The sequence below is a fragment of the Nycticebus coucang genome, chromosome 10 (assembly GCF_027406575.1).
Source record: "Nycticebus coucang isolate mNycCou1 chromosome 10, mNycCou1.pri, whole genome shotgun sequence".
In the NCBI taxonomy this organism is placed as follows: domain Eukaryota; kingdom Metazoa; phylum Chordata; class Mammalia; order Primates; family Lorisidae; genus Nycticebus; species Nycticebus coucang.
This window is the reverse complement of record NC_069789.1, coordinates 23,416,422-23,438,025: the sequence shown is the minus strand read 5'-3', so window position 1 is coordinate 23,438,025 and position 21,604 is coordinate 23,416,422. Positions and strand designations below refer to the sequence as shown.

At 39.1% G+C, this 21,604-nt stretch overlaps 1 protein-coding gene across 3 annotated transcripts in view; it reads right to left on the bottom strand.

Annotated features, from left to right (window-relative positions):
* RYR2 (ryanodine receptor 2) overlaps window positions 1-21,604 on the bottom strand; it is an 830,565-nt gene that overhangs the window by 158,599 nt on the left and 650,362 nt on the right. For all 3 annotated transcript variants that reach the window (XM_053605591.1, XM_053605592.1, XM_053605593.1), the window contains exons 55-60: window positions 19,684-19,761; window positions 18,468-18,543; window positions 14,245-14,368; window positions 13,661-13,776; window positions 9,397-9,461; window positions 5,691-5,812 (exon numbers count right to left, since the gene is read on the bottom strand). In XM_053605591.1, coding sequence (XP_053461566.1) covers window positions 5,691-5,812; window positions 9,397-9,461; window positions 13,661-13,776; window positions 14,245-14,368; window positions 18,468-18,543; window positions 19,684-19,761 — 581 coding nt within the window. The remainder of the gene's footprint in view (window positions 1-5,690; window positions 5,813-9,396; window positions 9,462-13,660; window positions 13,777-14,244; window positions 14,369-18,467; window positions 18,544-19,683; window positions 19,762-21,604) is intronic.

Genomic DNA, 21,604 nt, shown 5'->3' with positions numbered 1-21,604 from the left:
TGGCTACGGGGTAACATGAGGGCAATGGCTGGAGGAAGGTGAACAGAGGCTGCCACCTTTGTGAGGTCAATCTCGTATACAGTAAGTTTTGGCCATCATACGTGAATGCACCTCACTTCTGTAACAATGTGCATTAATTTAGCAATGGAAATTAATTATAGAGGGCATACTATAGCTTTTCCAAGAAAATACTCACAAATGTCTGAGTGAATCGGAGGTTTTGGGAAGTACCTTACCAAAGTGAAAAGTTTTAAAACCATGATCTATTCAAATAGCTGTTAGATATATGATTGGACAGACATCATTTTTTAAAAATAAAGACAATAAAATACGAACAGCTTATTTCAGGTGCTCTCTTCTACTGAGTCTTATGGTTGAAAATTGTGCCTGCTCACTAAACGGGGACTATCTTTTGAGAAAGACGGGATCACATTTAGAACTTATACACATTTCAGAGCCCTGTTCTCCCATCTATTTTAAGTGTTACTTTCACTTACCCCTCTCTAGTATTCAGAGTGAAACGTTCTGGGATATTCTTGATGATGCTGAACTTACAATGCAAAGATTATGTTCTAACCCAATTAATCCAGACCTACGGTGTTTTGCTGTGAAGGGAAATGGAACTGGCTCTGTATCCCACTCTGTCAGATTATATTAAATACCTGTGAATTCGTCAGAGAAAATGACTTTCTTGCTTCCTAACCACAGAAAGAAAAATATATGTATAGAAAGCTAGGCCCTCAAAAAACACATATCATATATATATCTTTCCACTCCTGTGCAAGCCACTTTCAGAGTGTAGTTTCTATATGGAATATAAGGTTTGATTATTATAAACTTTGGCCTATACTTTCTCTAAAAAAATATTTCCCATTACCGTAGCCTCCTTTTTCTGTTTCCTGTCATTACCAACAGTCTTCAGAACCTATCACGCACCTACCAGTCTGCAGCATTTATTCATTGCCTTGCATGGGGACAATCCCTGGAAGTTCACTGAGGCCTCCAATCAACAAATCTAATAACTTTTCTGTCTATAGACAGCTCCTTGTGGCACTTGGCATTGGTGACTACTTAAATCTTTGAAATTCTTACCTATCCCACCCCCAGATTTTATTTTGCAGTGATATTTTTTCCCTCTCTAATTAATCGTTGTCTATGTTCTTCAAAGACCCCCTTTGGAAAACCCTCCAAATGTGATCACTCTCCCAATGCTGGTAATTCAGAACTTTTGGCTTCTTTCTCCACTCTCTACCTTCAGGGATTTGAGCATTACATAAATACATATACCCCCCCCAAAAATGTTATTTCTTGCCTTATTCTCTCATCAGCCCCAAATGTTCATATTTCCAGCTGTCTGCTGGATTCGCCAGATGAATGACTTGCCAGGATTTACACTTCAGTAAATACCTGCCCAAATGTAACAGCTTCTTTTTAAAACCAGTTCTTTTTCTGAAATCTGCTGCTTTTGTTAGTGTTGCCAACAATGTTCCAACTACTCAGAGTTAAAATGTCAGAACCATGTGGGACCCCTTCTTTCTACTAGTCATGGCCAAATCACATGGACCTTCTCTCTTCCGTGCCTCCCACATCCTACTTTTTTTTTTCTGTAGAGACAGAGTCTCACTGTACCGCCCTCGGTAGAGTGCCGTGGCATCACACGGCTCACAGCAACCTCTAACTCTTGGGCTTACGTGATTCTCTTGCCTCAGCCTCCCGAGCAGCTGGGACTATAGGCGCCCGCCACAACGCCCAGCTATTTTTTTGTTGCAGTTTGGCGGGGGCTGTTCGAACCCTCTACTTTCGGCATATGGGGCTGGCGCCCTACTCACTGAGCCACAGGCGCCGCCCCCCCCCACATCCTACTTTTACATGCTTTCTCCATTCCCAGAACTCACTAGCTGTCTCCACTGACTCACATCACAGCTTCTAGTAGTGCCAGCTCTGTATGTTATGTGTCTGCTCGGCTGTACTTCCAAGTTCATTAACGTTAGGGACTATGTTGTTGTATGTTGGTGTCTGTCCTCAGATCTCAGAAAGTGCACTGTACCCAGCCAGGTTCAGGAATATCTGGGCAGCACACACCCTGGGTTGCTGCTGTGGCTTCAGGACACCTGCTGTGGCCTCCTATCTCTCCTGCTCTTTCCTACTTTTGCTGCCAGACTGTCCTTCCCAAAGGGTAGTGGTGATCATTCTCTTACGTTAAAAGCCTCAATGACTTCTCAGTGTTAATAAATTAAGTAAAAAAAAAAAATTTAATAACATCACTTTTAAAATTTTAAAAAGAAGAAAGAAAGATTGCTTATTCTGGTGTGAACATTTATTACAATATAACCTACATCCCCCTTAAATTACTAGCTACTATATTTATGCAATTATTTGCATTTAGAAAATATTCCCCTTCCTTAATCTCTGACCTACAAATTCTTTAAGATCAACCTACTGGATTAGAAATGGCACAACTTCCACCAATCTCCAGCCTCTCTCTATCCATCTAATGTGGCCTTAGTTTAATTGAATTGCACAGCACTGCTCAGCTTTCTTCCTTAGAGCTGTGCTCATATTCAGGGACTCAGCTACTGCAAGGTCCCTTCCAGACATGATTGCACTGAGTTTAGATACAGTAAATTTCCAGTGGTAGGAAGCATCTAAACATCTCATGGAAATATCAATTTTCAACTTAAGTTAACTTAGACCCACACAACTATTTCTTCTCCGATCAGTTAGATACAAGTTCAAACCATCACTGCAGTATTTACGGTGCGGATGAACAGATATGTAGTTTTTTCATAGCAGGAGGGCCAGTTTTTTACCCACTCCATCAGATTTTACCTATTTTATCCTTTTTAATCCACTTTATTCACTGAAGTGATATTTATCTCTAGTAAGAAATCAGACATGTGTAAATTTCAGTGATTCCATTTCAACGTGTTGCTTTTGCTATTGTGATGGTACTACTGGTTGCCTTAAAACCTATTAATATTTGTTTGATTAAAAAGTAAGACTTTTCATTCTAAAAATTTGAAAAACACATGAAAATAGTAAAAAATTAAACAATACACTACCTGAGGGGGAGGAAACCTGTTTAAGTTTATTTCCTACTGGTATTTACATGCAAATTTAGATTTTTTTTTAAAGGTGAGCTAATATTATTTCAACATTTCTTTTTTCATGATTATTTTCCTAAGTTATTAGATATTCACACTCATCATAATTTTAATACTTGCCCAGCATTTCATATATATATATACACACACACACAAACTGTAATTTATTTCCTTATTCATTTTTTCCCCTACGAATTTTTCTCTCTGAGGTTACATTCTACCTGTGTTCAGTATTAACTTACTGTAACAAAAATAACTTACTTTTATTATTTATCTCATTTTCTATTAAACAGCACATGCTCCTTTTTTGGTACATATTAATGGGAGAAGGAAATTTTACCAGTGTTTTTCCAGTAGGCAAAGAAAAACTAAAGATAAAATACAATCGTGGATCTCTTAACAACAGGGATGTGGTTTGAGAAATGTGTCATTAGTTGATTTTGTCATTGTGGGACCAACCCTCAACGCACCTGCACAAACCCAGATAGTGTAGCCTACTGTATACCTCGGCTACACGCATGGCAAAGCCCCTGGTTGCTCGGCTGCAACCTGCATAATATATTTCGGCACTAAATACTGCGGGCAAATGTAATACAATGGTGGGTATTGGCACATCTCAGCGTATCTGTAAAGGTAGCAAAAATAATGGTATTCTAATCTTACAGGATGACCGTCCTATATGGGGTCCCTCATTGACTGAAACATGGTGGTACGACACACACTCTAATTAAAAACAGTCTCATGCAGTGTCATTAGAGAAAGGCAACCTAGACTTAGTCTAGGGCCGCAAGCTACATTAGCAGGGGCTAGGGCAGAAGAGTGATGTTGTTCTGATTTATTCTACGAGGGATGCATAAAATAGGCTGGATTCAGTGTAACCTGACTGTGTCCAGTTTGTTAAAGCCAAATAGGATCTTTTTTAGTGCCTGGTTCTATGATTTTTTTTTTCCTTGGCTATCTACAGGTCTAACTAACAAACAATATTTGTATATATTTAAGAAATACAACTTGATCTTTTGATATTTGGTGGTCGGTGAACAGTTCTGAGGGCAATGCTGAAATTGAATGGCTGTAATAAACGCAAGATTAGAGAGGAGAAAAAAGGAGAATTTGCATTGAATTATTTGTACTTCTTTTTTCTCTGATCATATTATTTCCTGATTTATATAATTGAGTGATATCTAAATTAATGACATGCTCTGGGAATATAGTTTCTACTACAAAAAAAAAAAAGGCTAATGGGACCCAGGAAGGAGCAGGAGACTCGGATTCATGATGTTGAGGGGTAAGCAGATGCCCCAGGCCTTCCTAGCTCCCGTGTGCACTCAGAATCCACAAGCTCAAACAAGCGGATGAGCGGGTTCATGAGATGATAAGGGACCAGCCACTCTCTCTTCTAGAGACTCAGGCAGAAGAAAAACCAGGCTCATATGGCAAGGGGAAAAAAATTCATGTCAGAAAGTTACAAAGCACTGCCTCCCACTGGTGACTATTTGTGGAAATGAAGTATGTTGCTGGAATAGATTTTCTCCGTGATTTGACTTATAATCAATTTTATCAACTTCATGGGAAAACGAGGAAATTTTTTTATGCTATTGTTGTAATCCTATATCACATGACTGTCCACTTACCAGGTGGGAAACAGACAATAAATTAAAGTCGTGAGCTGAAAATTCCATTTTAATTGCATTCCCAAAGTTTCCCGATGCAGGAATCTTATTTCTTCTCTGCCCTCTGGTGACAGGCTGTATTCAGTGTAAGCGGACTCTGTCCACTATGTTGATAATATTGCTACAATGTCATTGAGCATGGAAATCAAGTCCAAGGAAAGCCTCAGTGTTCTGTCTTATACACTTTACTCATTGCTATAGAAATTCTGTTCAGATACAATTTAAAATCTTGGTATGGACTTTTGAGCAATGTAATAATTATAGGAGATTTGTTCAGTAAATGATTCTCATGTATATGACGTTCTATATAATTTTGAGGAAAAAGACCTGAAATTCCCAGCAGAAACACAAATAAATGTACAAAGACTACTCGGGCTTAAAAAGAAATAACACATTGGTAAGATGCTGACTCGAGTGGCATGAGGGGAAACATTCAGAAAGTATGTATTTGTATTCATTTTCTCTCAATTATTTCTCTACACAAATAATTGGTCATTATTTTTTAAATTATTTGTGTATATGGAATTTTGCCTTCCTGAAAGTAAAAGTTGGCAAAGTATTAGATTTGCAGAAATGCTAAAGAAATGATTTTTGAAAGTACCGTCTATCACAAATGCTAATACAGTGATATATTCTCTGATCTCTGCTGCTTGCCAATTCAGTATTGGGTATGCTATTCCTGCTACTCAGCATTACACTCAGCAGCAAGAGAGAAGGAAACTCAGAATCTAGAATGCGTGTCTTCCCTTGCAGAAACACCCCCCCCCATCGAGTATTTGATTCCAGAAGGACCGAGGAGACCAGGGAAGATAGGAGGACACTCTCCACATGTCCCCTCTTCAAGGTCCTCGGCTTCTTTTTACAAATGCATATACTCTTACATCAAACAACAGATTTGAGTTTCATAGCTGTTTACCTAGTCACCATTTCTTTCTCTTTGTTTGATGCATGTCCTCCAGAGCAGAGAGGTCTGCTTGCTGCCGACAAGAAGTATAAACGATGGTTTTTGAAATATTGATCAATTAAAGGAAGAACGACCTGAAAGAAAGAAAAAGAAAACAGATCTGCATAGTAGAACCTTTTGGAGGAGGAATGAGGGCTGAGGCGTTGGGGCAGTCGGAGTTCTGACACATGCACCAGGTCCCTGATGTCCCTGCCAGGGAGTCCCCCTCAGAACCCGCCTCCCTTATACCCAATCTGCTGTCTCCAGGCTGTGTGTGTCAGGGGTGGCGAGCAGAGGGAAGTATGGTGGGATGTGATTATGGGGAACAGAGCAAATAGTCACAATTTGGAATGATTCTCAATATTGTCTAAAAAGACACCATTTCCAATATTTTCATATAATATAGTTCAGTGCCCAAGAGACTCATAAAGTAATCCAGGATCACCCTCTATGATGTGTGGGGACTGCAGCTGACATGGTGTCATGTCATTTACGGTGACTGCTCTGCAGGGTAAATGTCATCACCTCTGGTTTTCAGGTATTAAATGCAGGCACAGACTGTGACTTACCCCAAATCACGCTGCAACTTACTGGCCTACGCAATGCTCTTTTGACCTGGCCTTTCTCACAGCCCACCTACCATTTGTCTGCACGTTTAATCCCACTGGCCATGAGCCATTTCACACTGCTTACTCTGTCTGCTCATGCCCGAGGGCTTCACACACACCCCTCCATCTGAAGCCTCCACACTCCACAATCCTCACACCAGAGGGCTTCAAACACGCCACCCCCTCCGTCTGAAGCCTGCACACTCCACAATCCTCATACCAGAGGGCTTCACACACGCCACCCCCTCCATCGGAAGCCTCAACACTCCACAATCCTCATAACAGAGGGCCTCACACACTCCATCTCCTCTGTCTCAAGCCTTGTCCACACTCCACAATCTTCATACCAGAGGGCCTCACACACACCATCCCCTTCATCTGAAGCCTCCGCATTCCATAATCTTCACACCAGAGGGCTTCACACACGCCATCCCCTCTGTCTCAAGCCTCCTCCACACTCCACAATCTTCACACCAGAGGGCTTCACACATGCCATCCCCTCCGTCTGAAGCCTCCACACTCCACAATCTTCATACCAGAGGGCCTCACACACACCATCCCCTACGTCCTAAGCCTCCTTCACACTCCATAATCTTCATACCAGAGGGCTTCACACATGTCATCCCCTCTATCTGAAGCCTCCACACTCCACAATCTTCACACCAGAGGGCTTCACACACGCCACCCCCTCCGTCTGAAGCCTCCACACTCCACAATCCTCATGCCAGAGGGCCTCACACACGCCATCCCCTCCCTCTGAAGCCTCCACACTCCACAATCTTCATACCAGAGGGCTTCACACACGCCATCTTCTCTGTCTGAAGCCTCCACACTCCACAATCCCCACACCAGAGGGCTTCAAACATGCCACCCCCTCCGTCTGAAGACAGCACACTCCACAATCCTCATACCAGAGGGCTTCACACACGCCACCCCCTCCATCGGAAGCCTCAACACTCCACAATCCTCATAACAGAGGGCCTCACACACTCCATCTCCTCCATCTCAAGCCTCCTCCACACTCCACAATCTTCATACCAGAGGGCTTCACACACGCCATCCACTCCGTCTCAAGCCTCCTCCACACTCCACAATCCTCATACCAGAGGGCTTCACACACGCCATCCCCTCCATCTGAAGCCTCCACACTCCACAATCCTCATGGCAGAGGGCATCACACACGCCACCCCTCCGTCTGAAGCCTCCACACTCCACAATCCTCATACCAGAGGGCTTCAAACACGCCACCCACTCCATCTGAAGCCTCCTCCACACTCCACAATCCTCATACCAGAGGGCTTCAAACACGCCACCCACTCCATCTGAAGCCTCCTCCACACTCCACAATCTGTTCACTTCACTCCTCCCAAGACCTCACCTCAGTGGGACTTGATCAGATAAGTCTTTGCTTACCTCCTCAACTGAATGAAATCCCATATTCTCTGCTATTATAACACCATTTACAATTTTATGTTTGCTATGTGTGATTTTGGAGCAAAGTCTCTCTCCCTCTAGAAGCCTATAAGGTACGTGAAAGCAAGAAATATTTCTGGGTTTGTTTCTCCTTATAACCCTTTCCTGGCCCCAGGAACTGCTAATTGGTCTGTTTTTTCACCAGTAAATTTCCAGTGCAAGCCCCAGATAAATAATTGTTGAATGCATCAGTAAAAACAAAACAAAACAAAACACTAATAATTGGCATTACTAATAATCAAACTCAAGTCCACCTAAATATACTTTTTTTCCTACCACGTGGCATAGCACTGTTACATATAATGGAAGAATACACAGATTTTTATTGATCTTTCTTGAAAATTGTGACACTGCCTGAATTTATTGATTAGCATACAGAAGGCACTCAATTTAAGTGGTGAATGAATTAATACAGATTTAGTAGAAATTAAGTCACACCAAGCATCTGTAAACTAAGTCTCTATGAGTGCTGAATATATAGGGAAACTCTATGAGTGCTGAATATATAGGGAACGTAAAAGTGGATTGTTTCAATGGTCATGAACCCAGCACTGTGGTAACTGGCTACACGTTGACACAGTTCTCTCTGTGGCTAACAGTATGGGGGACCCCAGGACAAACTCTAGATCTTCACACGATTGGAACAGACTCTGAGTACTATACTGAGTGGAAAGAAAAGTCAAAAGAAATCTCCTTTGTAGTAAAGGACAGAAATCTGAAAACATACTAGAAACGAAATATATATTAATCAAAAACATGTTATTTTAGAATCCATACAAAGATGCATTATAGCAAATTTTCTATAATAATCACTGAATGGATGGACTTTGAAAGGAAATGGATAGCAGTAATTCAGTTTGCAGGGTCACTACCAAGTGTTATGAACAGGAAAGCTTCCCCAAGCGCATTATGCTTCCTGACAATCCCCAGGCCATAACCTCCGGCCTGACACAGGCAAGGCACATCATAAATAGTGAGAAAGCAAATTAAATCAATACGGAAACTTTGCAAATCTTTATCTCCTTCCCTTTGTAGCTGAAAGGTGATAAATTGTCTAATAATATAGCAAATTCTTGGTAAATCCTTATGAAATCGAATGAATAACAGCAGTCGGATATATTTCATATATAAACAATTTATCCTCTCTGAACCCCTATAAAATCAGTAGGACTAAGGTCCCACAATAAAGATTCTATACTACAGATTCCTGCAATGCACCCATTTGTCAGCGAACTAATACTTTCTTTCCATTATACAGGAAATACTCATCAAAAAATTTAAAGTCAGAACAATGTTCAAAGGTTAAGAAATACATATTTTTCTTCATACAGTAAAGTTCAAAAGTTAGAAATTCGAATTAAACCTCTGCTTGAATGAAGTCATTTGAGAACCACAATAGGGACAGCAGAGCCAGCTGGAGTGTGACCAAGTGCTAGGAGCATGATTCATGCAGTTATTTTCATGCCATGGAATATTTACTTCCAAGTAAAATTCACATTTATCTAGACAAGTTCAACTGGAAACAAGGGAACCATCTAACAAGTATATTTTGCAAGCAAACATATCAAAGCAAAAACAACAAAGATAGTATACTGTACTTTTGCAAAGAACTTGATTTCTTGCTCATACGGGAAATGTTCTCCTCTGCCTCTGCTGCCACCGTCTGTAGACATGAAGAGGTTTTAGGTACACATTGCACTTTAAGGATTAAAAGTTTCAACGCAAAGTTTAAAAGGCATTGCTAAATATAGTATCCCATTAAACTGAATAGAAAAACCCAACCAGAAATATAAAGGCTAATTTCAGCAATGTAATTTTTAAGTAAAGATTTTTAAAAATACATAAATCCAAACAAAAAAGCTTTTAAGAACAGCCCATATTTATGGCTAGGAGCACAGACGGACCCTTGTAGTTTTGAGATCTTATTGACAGGTAGGGGGAAATGGAACAGACTAAAGTAAAAATCCCAGGTTCTCAGTATTCTTTCAGGAAGGACGCTCAACGAGGAGAGGGAAGTGAGTAAACATAACTGGTTAGGTTTTAACCCTGGCCTCTCATAAAGACGGTTATGTATGAGTTTAACTGAAAAGTTAAAATTCCAATTTTAATACATAAACTGAAAATCTGCAGGAAGTCGGGTCTGCAATGAGGAAGAAGGTAATGGTTTTAATATTAAGTTGGAAAATTAGCATTCTGCTAAAGAAGTGTCGATCTATGTCAAAAGATAATTTCCATAAGCAAAGCAAAAAACACCCTAGTCTTCCTCCGCGGTTTTGGAAACAATTCAAGGTTAAGAATTGATTAACCTAATGCATTTAGCCTTTCTTATCTCCTTCGTGTATACAGAAGAGGCTTCCTACATGGAGAAGAGGTAATAATGAACTATGATAACACAGTGATATGCAGGACATAGTGGAGAGCTAACAAATTCAGAATTGCATATCAGGTTTTATTAAACTTTGTAAGCAGAGCGTCCAGATTTTATAAGAATCAAACTGACTTTGCTTGAAAAGGTCTTTTGCAAATAGAAATAATTATAGATTTATTGATACTTTATCAATATATACCATTATAGATTATTTATGGATACTTTATCAATATAGATCAATCATTATAGATTATTAATACTTTATCAATATAGATTGATCAATGATAGATCATTTTGTTAATATTTTATCAATTCCAGACAAAAATTCAGGATAATTTTTAGGAAGTTCAGATATTTTGTAACACCAAAACAATGCTCTCCCCATGAACAGATAAAAGAAAATGATGGCTTTTTAACACTTGCAAATTTCATTTTTGTATCATTTTGTGGTTTACTCTCTTTTAAGCACATTATGCCAAATGGCCAGATTCTTCATAAGGGACTTTCTCATATAAAGTACAGTCAGTCCCCGTATTACAAACAAGGCAGATTCCGTAGGTTTGTTCTCAAGTTGAATCTATATGGAAGTTGGAACAGGCACATTTACCTATTACCTGTAATAACTTTCATTTGTAAGTGTGAGTTATGGGTAAGCTGGATGTTCTTAACTCAGGGACTGCCTGTATGACAAGGCAAAATGTTGTGCACAGGCAAATCTGCTAACATTTCAAGGAATGAAATAGGAAATCTCTTGTCTTTTATGACACATTTTAACAAAAATGCTATGTGTAAAATGCAAAAAGATTTGGAGAGAATGTGATGTATGGAATAATACAAAAATTAGAAAAATGTGTATGTATATTCTTACTATTGCAATTAGCTTAGGTCTGGGAATGAATAAATTAAAGATGTGTTGCCAAGATAGTAATGTGAAGAATAAATGGAGAAGGGAATATGCCTTAACTTATTATTTGCCATAACAATGAAAAATGGAAATTAAAATAAATGATGGTGTTGACAACCACACCTCTCTCTGCTCCTAGAGTCACACACAATTTGCTCTGGCACAGACATCTGAAAAAGGAACATGCAACAGCAGGACCAGTACACACTGCTGGTCTGTGGGCTCTGTCACTGTAACCTACTTTCTCCCCAGCGTTCTGCTCACAAGGCCCTCTCCCTTAGGGAAAGAATGGCATCGCCTAAGTGGGGAAAGGTGGAAGAGTCCTGGAAGAGTCTCATCTCTCCCCACACACAAAGGATGGACTAGTAGTTCATTCAGAAATCTGAACAAAGCTTGAGTAATACCTAAATACATTTCTACCTTTCAAGTTTGTGTTTCTGTTCTGTGATGGTAAAAAAAAAAAAAAATCAAAACCAAAAAGATTTTCTTGTTCCTTTTTCCAAACAACTGCCCATTTTCCCCCTTTCCTTCTCTGCCATGACAAAAAGAAGACTTGGAGTTGCTGTCCCTACCAGATCCATTCAAATGCAGATCAGACATTGGAATATTTAGCTTTGGTTAGGAGAACTTCAACAATTTACCACTGCTTCCTTTTTTTCCTTGGGTCAAATTTCATGAGTTCAGGCTAATTTGGCTACTTGTTAGAAGGAATCAGGAATCATATTTTTAAAAATTATAGTTGTATGAGTTACACAGTGATTATGTATCAGAAATTAGTTTGTATAGTTAGCTTTTATGAAAAAGGTGATTAAGAAGAAAGCAACCAAACTTTAGATGAAGAGTCAGGTGGGAAGAAAGGGCAGATGCTGATGAGGGTCAATTAGAAAATTGTTAATCACATTTAGGATATAGGAGGTCAGAGACAAGAAAATCCTGGAGCTTGAATTTTTACAAACTTTATTCTGATGCTGTATCAGAAACTAAGTTTAAAGTCTAAGTCAAAACAGAATAATAATGGATACAGAATGATGGGCCCAGAGGAAAGGTGGTGAAAGACAGGAGTAAGAGTTAAAAACAAAAAGAAAACCTCGACCGTGAAAAAGAAAAAAAAAGAACAACCACCAGAAGAACATGCTGTTTTCAAAAGGGAACAAATTGTACTTCCTTATACTACATTACAGTGCCTGGAAGATGATCTGACTTAAAGGTGAGTCATTGACAAATTGAATTTTAGGCCAGGCATAGTGGCTCAGGCTTGTAATCTTAGCACCCTGGGAGCTGGAGGCAGAAGGATTCCTTGAGCTCAGCAGTTCAAGACCAGCCTGAACAAGAGTGAGACCCCCATCTCTACTAAAATAGAAAAATTAGGTGGGTGGCTGTAGCAAGTGCCTGTAGTTCTAGATCACTTGAGCCCAGGAGTCTGAGGTTGCTGTGAGTAAGGCTGATGCCAGGACACGTTAGGCCGAACAGTAGAGTGAGATTCTGTCTCAAGAAAAGAAAAGTTATCGCTTCTCGACCTTTTGGCTAAGATCAAGAAAAGAAAAGTTAAATTTTAATTCAACAATACTGAGGAAGATCATGAAATAACAGAGTGACAGGAGCCTGCCTTGATGGTCTGTTCTAAACTAAAAATAAAAAGTAATGAGTTATTTTTGTGTTGAGGTGGCCCTGTGCTGGATGAGGAGAAGGTCTCTAGTTGCACTCCGAGGGCATAATGAAGTATTCTGCCTGTTGTTACTCTAGCATAAATGTAAATCCTTACAAAAGCTGCACTAAAGGCTTTTTTTACAGTGTTTAGAAATTTTGCAAATCCACAGAATTTTAGAGTTGTTTTTTTTTTAAATGAGTTAATATCACAGGAAAGATTTAACTCTATCTTAAAATTTTGATGTCCTTCCAATGTGTTTCAGAAGGAAAAAAATCAATGCCAATAAACATAAGAAGAAAAGAATTACAATGTCAGATTTGGGGGGGTGTTTGAGATAAGGTCTCACTATGTTGCGTAGGATGGTCTTAAACTCTTGGGTTTGACCCTCCCACCTCTAACTCCTGAGAATAAATGGTAGAAGTTTTAAAAGGGGTCACAAACTACCCACTCCCTAAGAACATGGCTGTCTGCTGACTGCTGGACTCTACTTAGTGCTAGGACAGTGGTTCTCAACATTCCTAATGCGGCGACCCTTTAATACAGTTCCTGTGGGTCATCCCACAGGTTGAGAATCGCTGTGCTAGGATAAAGAGGACGTGTTTACAACAGCCCAGTAGTCCAGGCTTCTCCATACTCCAGTGATTTTCAACTGTGTGCTGTGACTTTCTGGTGTGATAAGAGGATCTTAGATGTGCTGTGAAAAATTTTAAAGACCATTAATTAAATTTTTTTCAAGATCAGTTCAAAACACAGCACATACATTCTTTTATTTAATTCCTTTTTAGCGGGTGGAGGGTCAACATCATTTAAGCGTGCCATGGAAGTTTAGCTATAGGTTCAAGTATGCCTTAAGGTCAGTGTTGAAAAACACGCTACATCCTGATGTTGTGAACATTAAGAAAGACAAAACTGGGCCCTTAGCAATAGGATTATGGCACCTACCAAACTCCAGGATGTATTGATGGGCCTCATCCACGTAACGAATGAGTTGTTGGAGGAAGCTGTAAGCAAATCGTTTCTCAATAGAAGGTGTGTCCAATTCCAGGTCCTTAAATCCTCTAGAATAACACAAACGAAATAGGAAAAGCATTTTATATGAAGTCTTTTAGAAGGTAAAATTTTATAAAGAAGAAAATATATAAATACACAAGTTTTGAAGTTTGTCAAATATTCTTGTGGCTCGCGGAAAAACATGAGATTTACTTCATAAGGAATACTTTTATCTAACGTGAAACTGGAGCGAAAAGCTCGATGGCTATGCAATAAAATGTTGCCTTTACAAAAACAGAGTGTGATTTTTTTGCCTAAGTGATGGAAGGTGATTTAATACAACCAGCGAAAGGAACTCAGTTATGTGGCAAACAGCTAAGCACATTAATGTTTCTAATATGTGTGGCATTTTGAACACACTAAACTACTGTGTTTAAACAGATCACTGACTTCATGTTAAGCTTTTAATCTGCTGGAGAGATTGAAATACTCAGTCTTCTGAGAAGAATGTGCCATTAGGGTCGGTGTACTTTTACCTGGATACAACATAACCATTGATCTGCAAGAACTTGAGAATATCTTGTGCTTTCTCCCTGTCCTTGGCCTTCTCTTTGGCTGTCAGGGTATCGTAGGGCACCAGCAGGGGATGGTTTCCACCTCCTAGGTCAGGATAAGAACACAGCATGGTAATCTGAATGTAATCCGAGACAAGACACACCACATGTATAAGAGGACCACACGACTAAACTTTGCACACCCTTCAGTGATACACAGCACACAGTCAGACTCATTAAGACTTCTCCCTCAGCTGGGCACGGCAGCTCCTGGCTGTAATCCTGGCACTCCGGGAGGCTGAGGAGGGGAGGATTGCTCGAGCTCAGGAGTTTGAGACCAGCCTGAGCAAGAGCAAGACCCCATCTCTACTAAAAATGGAACAAACAATAGCTGGGCATTGGGGTGGGTGCCTGTAGTCCCAGCTACTTGGGAGGCTGAGGCAGGAGGATTGCTTAAGCCCAAGAGTTTGAGGTTGCTGTGAGCTGCGACATCACAGCACTCTACACAGGGCAACAGAATGAGACTCTATCTCAAAAAATAAAAGACTCTTCTGTCTCTGGTGTCTTTAATGTTACAATTAATTCAGGAAGACTGGTCAAAGAGAGACTGCATATGCCTTCTAAGAGGCAATTAAAACATACACGTGCACACACTTGCAGTATTGAGTGCCAATAACATCTGTAATAACCATGAAAGGAGGAGCGGCCCTCTGCTCTTCTCTCTTCGAAGGAATTACGAGTCAAAACAGACCCTAAAACATACTCAGCGAGTCAACTGTTTCAGGCCTTACGCTGCGTTTTCTGCTTCAACCAGAGAAGGAAAAAATGTCTTCAAATATAGACTTATTACACCTATCCTATCTGAGAGTACTTTATAGTCATGTTGCACATGGATACCCAAAACCATGGGGAGAAGTGCTAAGTTAAAACTTGATCATCCCTCTAGGCGGCGCCCGTGGCTCAGCGAGCAGGGCGCCGGCCCCATATACCGATGGTGGTGGGTTCAAACCCAGCCCCTGCCAAACTGCAACAACAACAAAAAAATAGCCGGGCATTGTGGCAGGCGCCTGTAAGTCCCAGCTACTGGGGAGGATGAGGCAAGAGAATCGCCTAAACCCAGGAGTTGGAAGTTGCTGTGAGCTGTGATGTCATGGCACCCTACCAAGGGTGATAAAGTGAGACTCTGTCTCTAAAAATAAAATAAAATAAAATAAAACTTGATCATTCTTCAGTATCTAATACTTTACCGGTTAAAGAATTTTGGTGAGCAACTTCTAGCAAGAGTCTAGATTTCTAGTATGCTTTTCTGGTGAGAAATATCACAAATATTCTATTCTTTAGACTTGAGAATACTAGAAAATATTTAAATTTAAAAAAAATTAATGAGGAAAAAGTTATGAAATGGTAAGTTGTACAGAAATTTTTGTAAAAAATATTCATGAAAATATAAAAAATGCTCTTATTTCAGATTTAAAGGTCTGACAGAAAGAGTATTTATTAAAGCAGCAGCAAAGTGAATGTCATGGCATGTCCCAAATTTAAAGTTTATAAAACACGTATGATAATACATGTGTGGGGCACTGGATCATCCTGAAATACAACTGCTTTGTATAATGCTTTGGGAATTCCAGGGAGAAAAATAACAGAAAATAAAATATTGTTTGAATGATCACAATAACACATAACCTATTAAATCAGTTTCCAATGCAGTTTAGCCAAGAGCTACAAAAACAATCCTAAATGTTGAATTTTCCCTGCACAATAAAAAATAGCAGGTGAAAATGCGAAGGGAAAGTGTCTTGTTTTCCTAGAGCTGGCTCTGATGCCGAGTGCTGTCCCAGGGTCCAGTAGTGCCATGTAGGCATGCAGTGACCCGCTGACCAGTAGGTGACACTATACGATCACAAACGGGAAGGGAACGGTCAAGCCCCACCAAGCTGACAAACAGGGACAGGGTGAGGACGTGTCCTTTATTTCCTAGTATGACATCAGTACTATCAACTACAATACAGTTGTCAGATGACAGTCTTAACAAACATTTTGTGAACAGCAAAAAAGGATATAGAAAATGTTTACTAAATGTACTGGAAACCAAATATGACTTCTGCCCTAATCAAAGATCAATTTAACCATGATACTTTATGAGGACAGTATAGTTAAAAGTAATTTTTTGTGTATTTTCAAAGAACTAGAAGAAATAATTCTGAATGCTCCCAACACAGAACCCCGTCCCCTCACAGATCTACCTTTACCTTTTAATATGCTAACCAGATTTCTGTCTCGCAGAGACCATGTCATCAGGCCACAAACAGTAAAGATAGTTGCAATCCAAGTCCTGATTCTATTACAGACCCCTGGATTGCTCTCCCTCTGGAGAAACCTTAACTGTCCCCTTCTGTTATCGCCCAGTCCAGCAGGAAGCAGTCAGATTGAGTCGTCATCGTTTTCCCCTAACAGCAGTTAGGATTGATACAGGGTTCTCCCATTCCAAGCTAGATGGAGGACCCCGGTTTTCCTAGGCTTGGGCAGGTTCATGAAGGGAAAAATTTACCTTGTGCCCTGAGCTGGAAGGACTGCATTCATTCTTTTGTCAATAACACTCATTAACGTTGAAAATGTGCTTCTATTTGCCAAGTCCTGGCCAAGTGTAATTCTCAAGACCTGATACCCCTAGATAAAGAGCCCATGTAATGTGTCAAATGGTCTATAAAACCAGTGTATGGTGCCCCATGATCGCATTAATGTACACAGCTATGTTTTAATAAAAAAATAAAATAACTAAGTTACTTTTTGCCAAAAGCAAAAACTCATTGACTCTTTGTATTTTGACATAGTCTCAAATGATTTTTATCAAAAGCTTCTTATTAAAAAGGTAATAAAGTTCAAAAAAAAAAAAAAGCCCATGTAAAGACTCCCCAGTTAGTTAGTTCTTTTCCCGCACCGGAAGCTCTGCTGCCTTTTACTTCTTTTGTACTCCTTTCTAACTTCTAATAAAATTCCGCTGATCTGTGGTCTGTGGGTTCATTCCTCAAATCCCTAAGACCAAGGACCGACTGAAGAGTGAAATTCCCGTATCACTGATACCATCCTACCAGAGCACAGCTTTCCCTCTCACCACAAAACATGCCATCTTTCAAAAATCTGTTCCCTCTATTTTTATCTATTAAGAAATATAAATAGAAGTTTACTTAGGGTCAGAACCGTACAATAAGGATCACAAAAGAAATAAAAGATTGATTTCCATTGTGGGAAGAAATCCATATAGAAGGAAGTCATTGAAGAGAAAGTGTGTGCACACACATCATGTAGTTCAGACAACACGGTCTAGACTAAGGACAAACGCAGAATGATGAAAGAGTGTGTCAGCAGGATACCGGAAATGAATATTTGTGCAAATAAAAAAAGACTCGAGAAACGCTGAAATGAATAGCAGATCATTTTTAGTACTTGAAACAAAAGGAGAGAAGAGGAAGCAAAAGCCCGTCTGAGACAGTGATATTCCTGGACTAGACAAAAGAGCCTGAGACGGGAAATAAAAAGAGACAAGACAAGAGATACTTCAGTCAGGAATGACAGTCAGGAAGGGAGGTCTAAGTAATTAGCAGGGCCCTTGACAGGAGGATGATAAATACAAGAGGTTGGACGGTTAAGTTTGCAAACTTACGGTCACATGTCAGGTACTCCCTTTGGGAAGCCATGCTCTGATGCAGCACCCACTCCACCCTTCAACGCAATTTTGTTATTCTTTTCCTGGAATGGCCATCAGAGCTGTTGTTGTTACATGTCTGACAATTAAGTTCATGAATTCATCCTAGAAAAAGTGCTCTGAAGGGTGTACTAGGCACTGGAGTCGGTGCACAGCTTCCCAAGGAGAGGACTGTGAAGGTGACCCTAGTGATGTTTAGCAGTGAGGCATGCAGCACTTTTTCTAGGCTCTGTTGGTGAACTTGTCTGATCTTATAGATACCTACGTGCTCAAATGGGCAAAAGAGAACCATCAAAATTCTGAGACGGAAGAAAATATACACTGGCAGTCCAGAAATTACAGAATTTTCACCTTGAATATGTTACAGAGACATTTGATGAACCGCTCTAATAAAATAAAGGTAAAGACCTTTTGTGCTTAAAAGACTAAATATTCCATCGAAATACTCATGTAGCTGAACTCTGCTTATTTTTTAATAAAGGCTTTTAAACAATATTACCTTTAGACTCCAACTCCATTTTCTTTTTCTTTGCCCATATATTATGGTAATTTTCAGCCATCATTTCTGCCATAGCCTTAAATGAACAAGATATTTGGGAGCTATCACGTCAATAAATAATAAAAAAAAGACAGCATTGCTTTCTAATATACAACATCAAAACATGCTTTAAATGAATAAATCATAGAGCATTAGTGCTAAGATTCATTGAAAAGATAATCAAACATAGCTTTTTTATTTGGAATTTGAATTCCAAAGATTGTAATGATTTGCAAAATCATACAGTAATTAACTAGCTGAGGTGATTCTATAGGAATGGCCATTATTAATTTATAATGCTTAACAATATGTTTTATTATTTCAATAATGGAACTTCAAGATAGCTATGGGCTTTAACAAAAAATAAATGTATGTGTTTACAAGTTCTAGTTTTAATTTCCAAAGCTTTAAAAAATGACCTAAACCTTATGAAACCTACAGAAGACCTCCAGCAAAGAACATTAGATAAACAAGTCAAGAACTTGGCTTCTTGATCAATCTCTTTCCAAATCAGCTGATAGACCTCAGATCAGCTTCGTTAATCTCTCTGTGGCCTTCTGGATTTTGATTTTACCCCTAAGAGTCTTTTCACTTTTGATTTTCCAGTTTCCTATGTCATTTTAATACATTTGTAAAGGAACAACAATAAAGGGCGACCTTATATTTACATCTTTAGTTACTAACAACATCAATATCATTGTTCGAATACCACATTGACCTGTCAACTTCTGTTCCAAATCAACAAATTTTTCCCCCTAGGGAAAGCACAAAGCAACACGTTTTATCTTCATTCGAATTTGTCATTTCAAATTAGGTTCCTCAGTGACAAAGGAGAATGGAGCAAGCACAATGCCATTAATTTCCCTGAATAAACAACTTGAAAATTAAGGTGATCCGGTCAAATATTTACTTATTCTCTTCCCACACACAACTGTGTTACAGCAGGATTTTAATGGATATCATATTTAAGAAAAATATATGAAAGAAATACCCTAGAAAGTTTTATCAACTTTGATAGTACCAAAAAGTTAGGGTACATAATCCATAATCTCTATGGACCCATTACATGATAACCACTTTCAAACAATTCATGCTGTAAAATATATACAGAAAAGTGTCACAGTATGCATTTAAAACTGACGTTTGGAGGATATTTTTAAAAATTAATAGTACTTACATGCAGGTCTCTGGATAGTGTGACATTGCTCATGTCAATGGCCCGGGGGCTGTAACCATGGGCAGCATCTACAGAAACCTAGATCAAAATACAGTCTTGTTAAAACCCTCTGGAAAGAGATTTAAATGATGATTTTGTTAGTCTTTTCTCTGGCTCCAGTAGCAAAGAATAGAACTTGTTTACTTGTTTTTCTGGCTCTGTTAAAAACATTCCTTCCAGGTTACAGAAGATCTCCAGCAGATGACCCTCTGACATTTTACAAGGCCTCCAGCAGATGACCTTAGGATCTCAGGCACACCCACCACCTGCTGAGATGCCCTTATGCCACACTTTGAATTGCTTAAAAAGAGGCCCCTACCAGTAAGTAACCCACATAACAAAAGCCCCAAACTATAGATGTTGGCATGGATGTGGAGAAAAGGGAATACTTCTGCACTGCTGGTGGGAATGCAAGCTAATACATTCCTTTTGGAAAAAGTTTGGAGAACAGTCAAGGATCTAAAAGTAGACCTGGTGTTTGATCCTGCAATTTCTCTACTAGGTATATATCCAAAAGACCAAAAATCACTTTACAACAAAGATATTTGCACTAGATTGTTCATTGCAGCTTAATTCATAATTGCCAAGTCATGGAAGAAGCCCAAGTGCCCATCGACCCATGAATGGATAAATAAATTGTGGTATATGTATACCATGGAATACTATGCAGCCTTAAAAAAGGACACTTTACCTCTTTTATGTTTACATTGATGGAGCTGGAACATAGTCTTCTTAGTAAAGTGTCCCAAGAATGAAAGAAAAAGTATCCAATGTACTCAGTACTATTATGAAACCAATTTAAAATCACTCACACTTTCATATGAAAGATAAATCACAACTATAGCCCAGGATGAGGGAGGGAAGAGGAGGGAGGAGGGGAGACATTTGATGGAGGGATGATAAAAGGTGGGACCACACCTATGGTGCATATTGCAAGGGTACATGTCAAATCTATTAAGTATAGACTATAAATGTCTTAACACAATAATTAAGTAAATGAGGTGAAAGCTATATCAACTAGTTTGATGTAAGCATTTCAAATTATATATAAAATTAGCACACTGTACCCCATAAATGCATTATTATATATATGATCTATGTGTATACGACTTAATAAAAAAAAATACAAAAAAAAAAGAGACCGCTCACCCTAACCAGGGACTGTTCATCTGCTTGCAGATGTTTTCATAAATCTCTGCTATTAATTCTACTCAGTCTAGTCTTTGCAGCATCTTTAGCTCTAACAACTTTAGAAATACAATGTTTTCTCAGCTTAAACTGCAATTACTTACACAAAATAACTTTGCAAGCACAATTAGCAAATTAAATTACATTTGGGTGTCTAAAAATCATTTCTGTTTGAGAAATACATCCAAATATTATAAGAATTACTAACAATCCTAAGAGTTAATGGTAAGAATTCAACAAATTATGCAATGAATCAGAATACGAAATCCCGAAACGTAACCTTCCTGCAAAGAAGCATATTACATTCATGAGCTTCTTACAAATTCTGTAATCACTGGCTACAATGAGATTTACTCTTTGTCATGCAAGTAATAGTTAATCAGATAGGTCAATATTCACAAATGTGGGTCAAATGTTAGGATAAAATATAGCCAACTTTTTAGTCATAAAAGTGTATCATATGGTATTGAATGGTTTACAAGGAAATCCCTGATGATTAGTGAAGTCTTCTTTAATTTGTTAATTCAGACTTTTAAAACATAAATGGTATCTTCTCATCAATTTCAAGAAAGTTCTTCATTACCATCCTGGGCATTATCTTGTTCCATCCTGATTAGAGAAGGAAGGAGGTTAAAGGGGCAATAGGGAGGTGGGAGAGAGTTATGGCCTTCTGGATAAGAAAGTTAGAAAGATG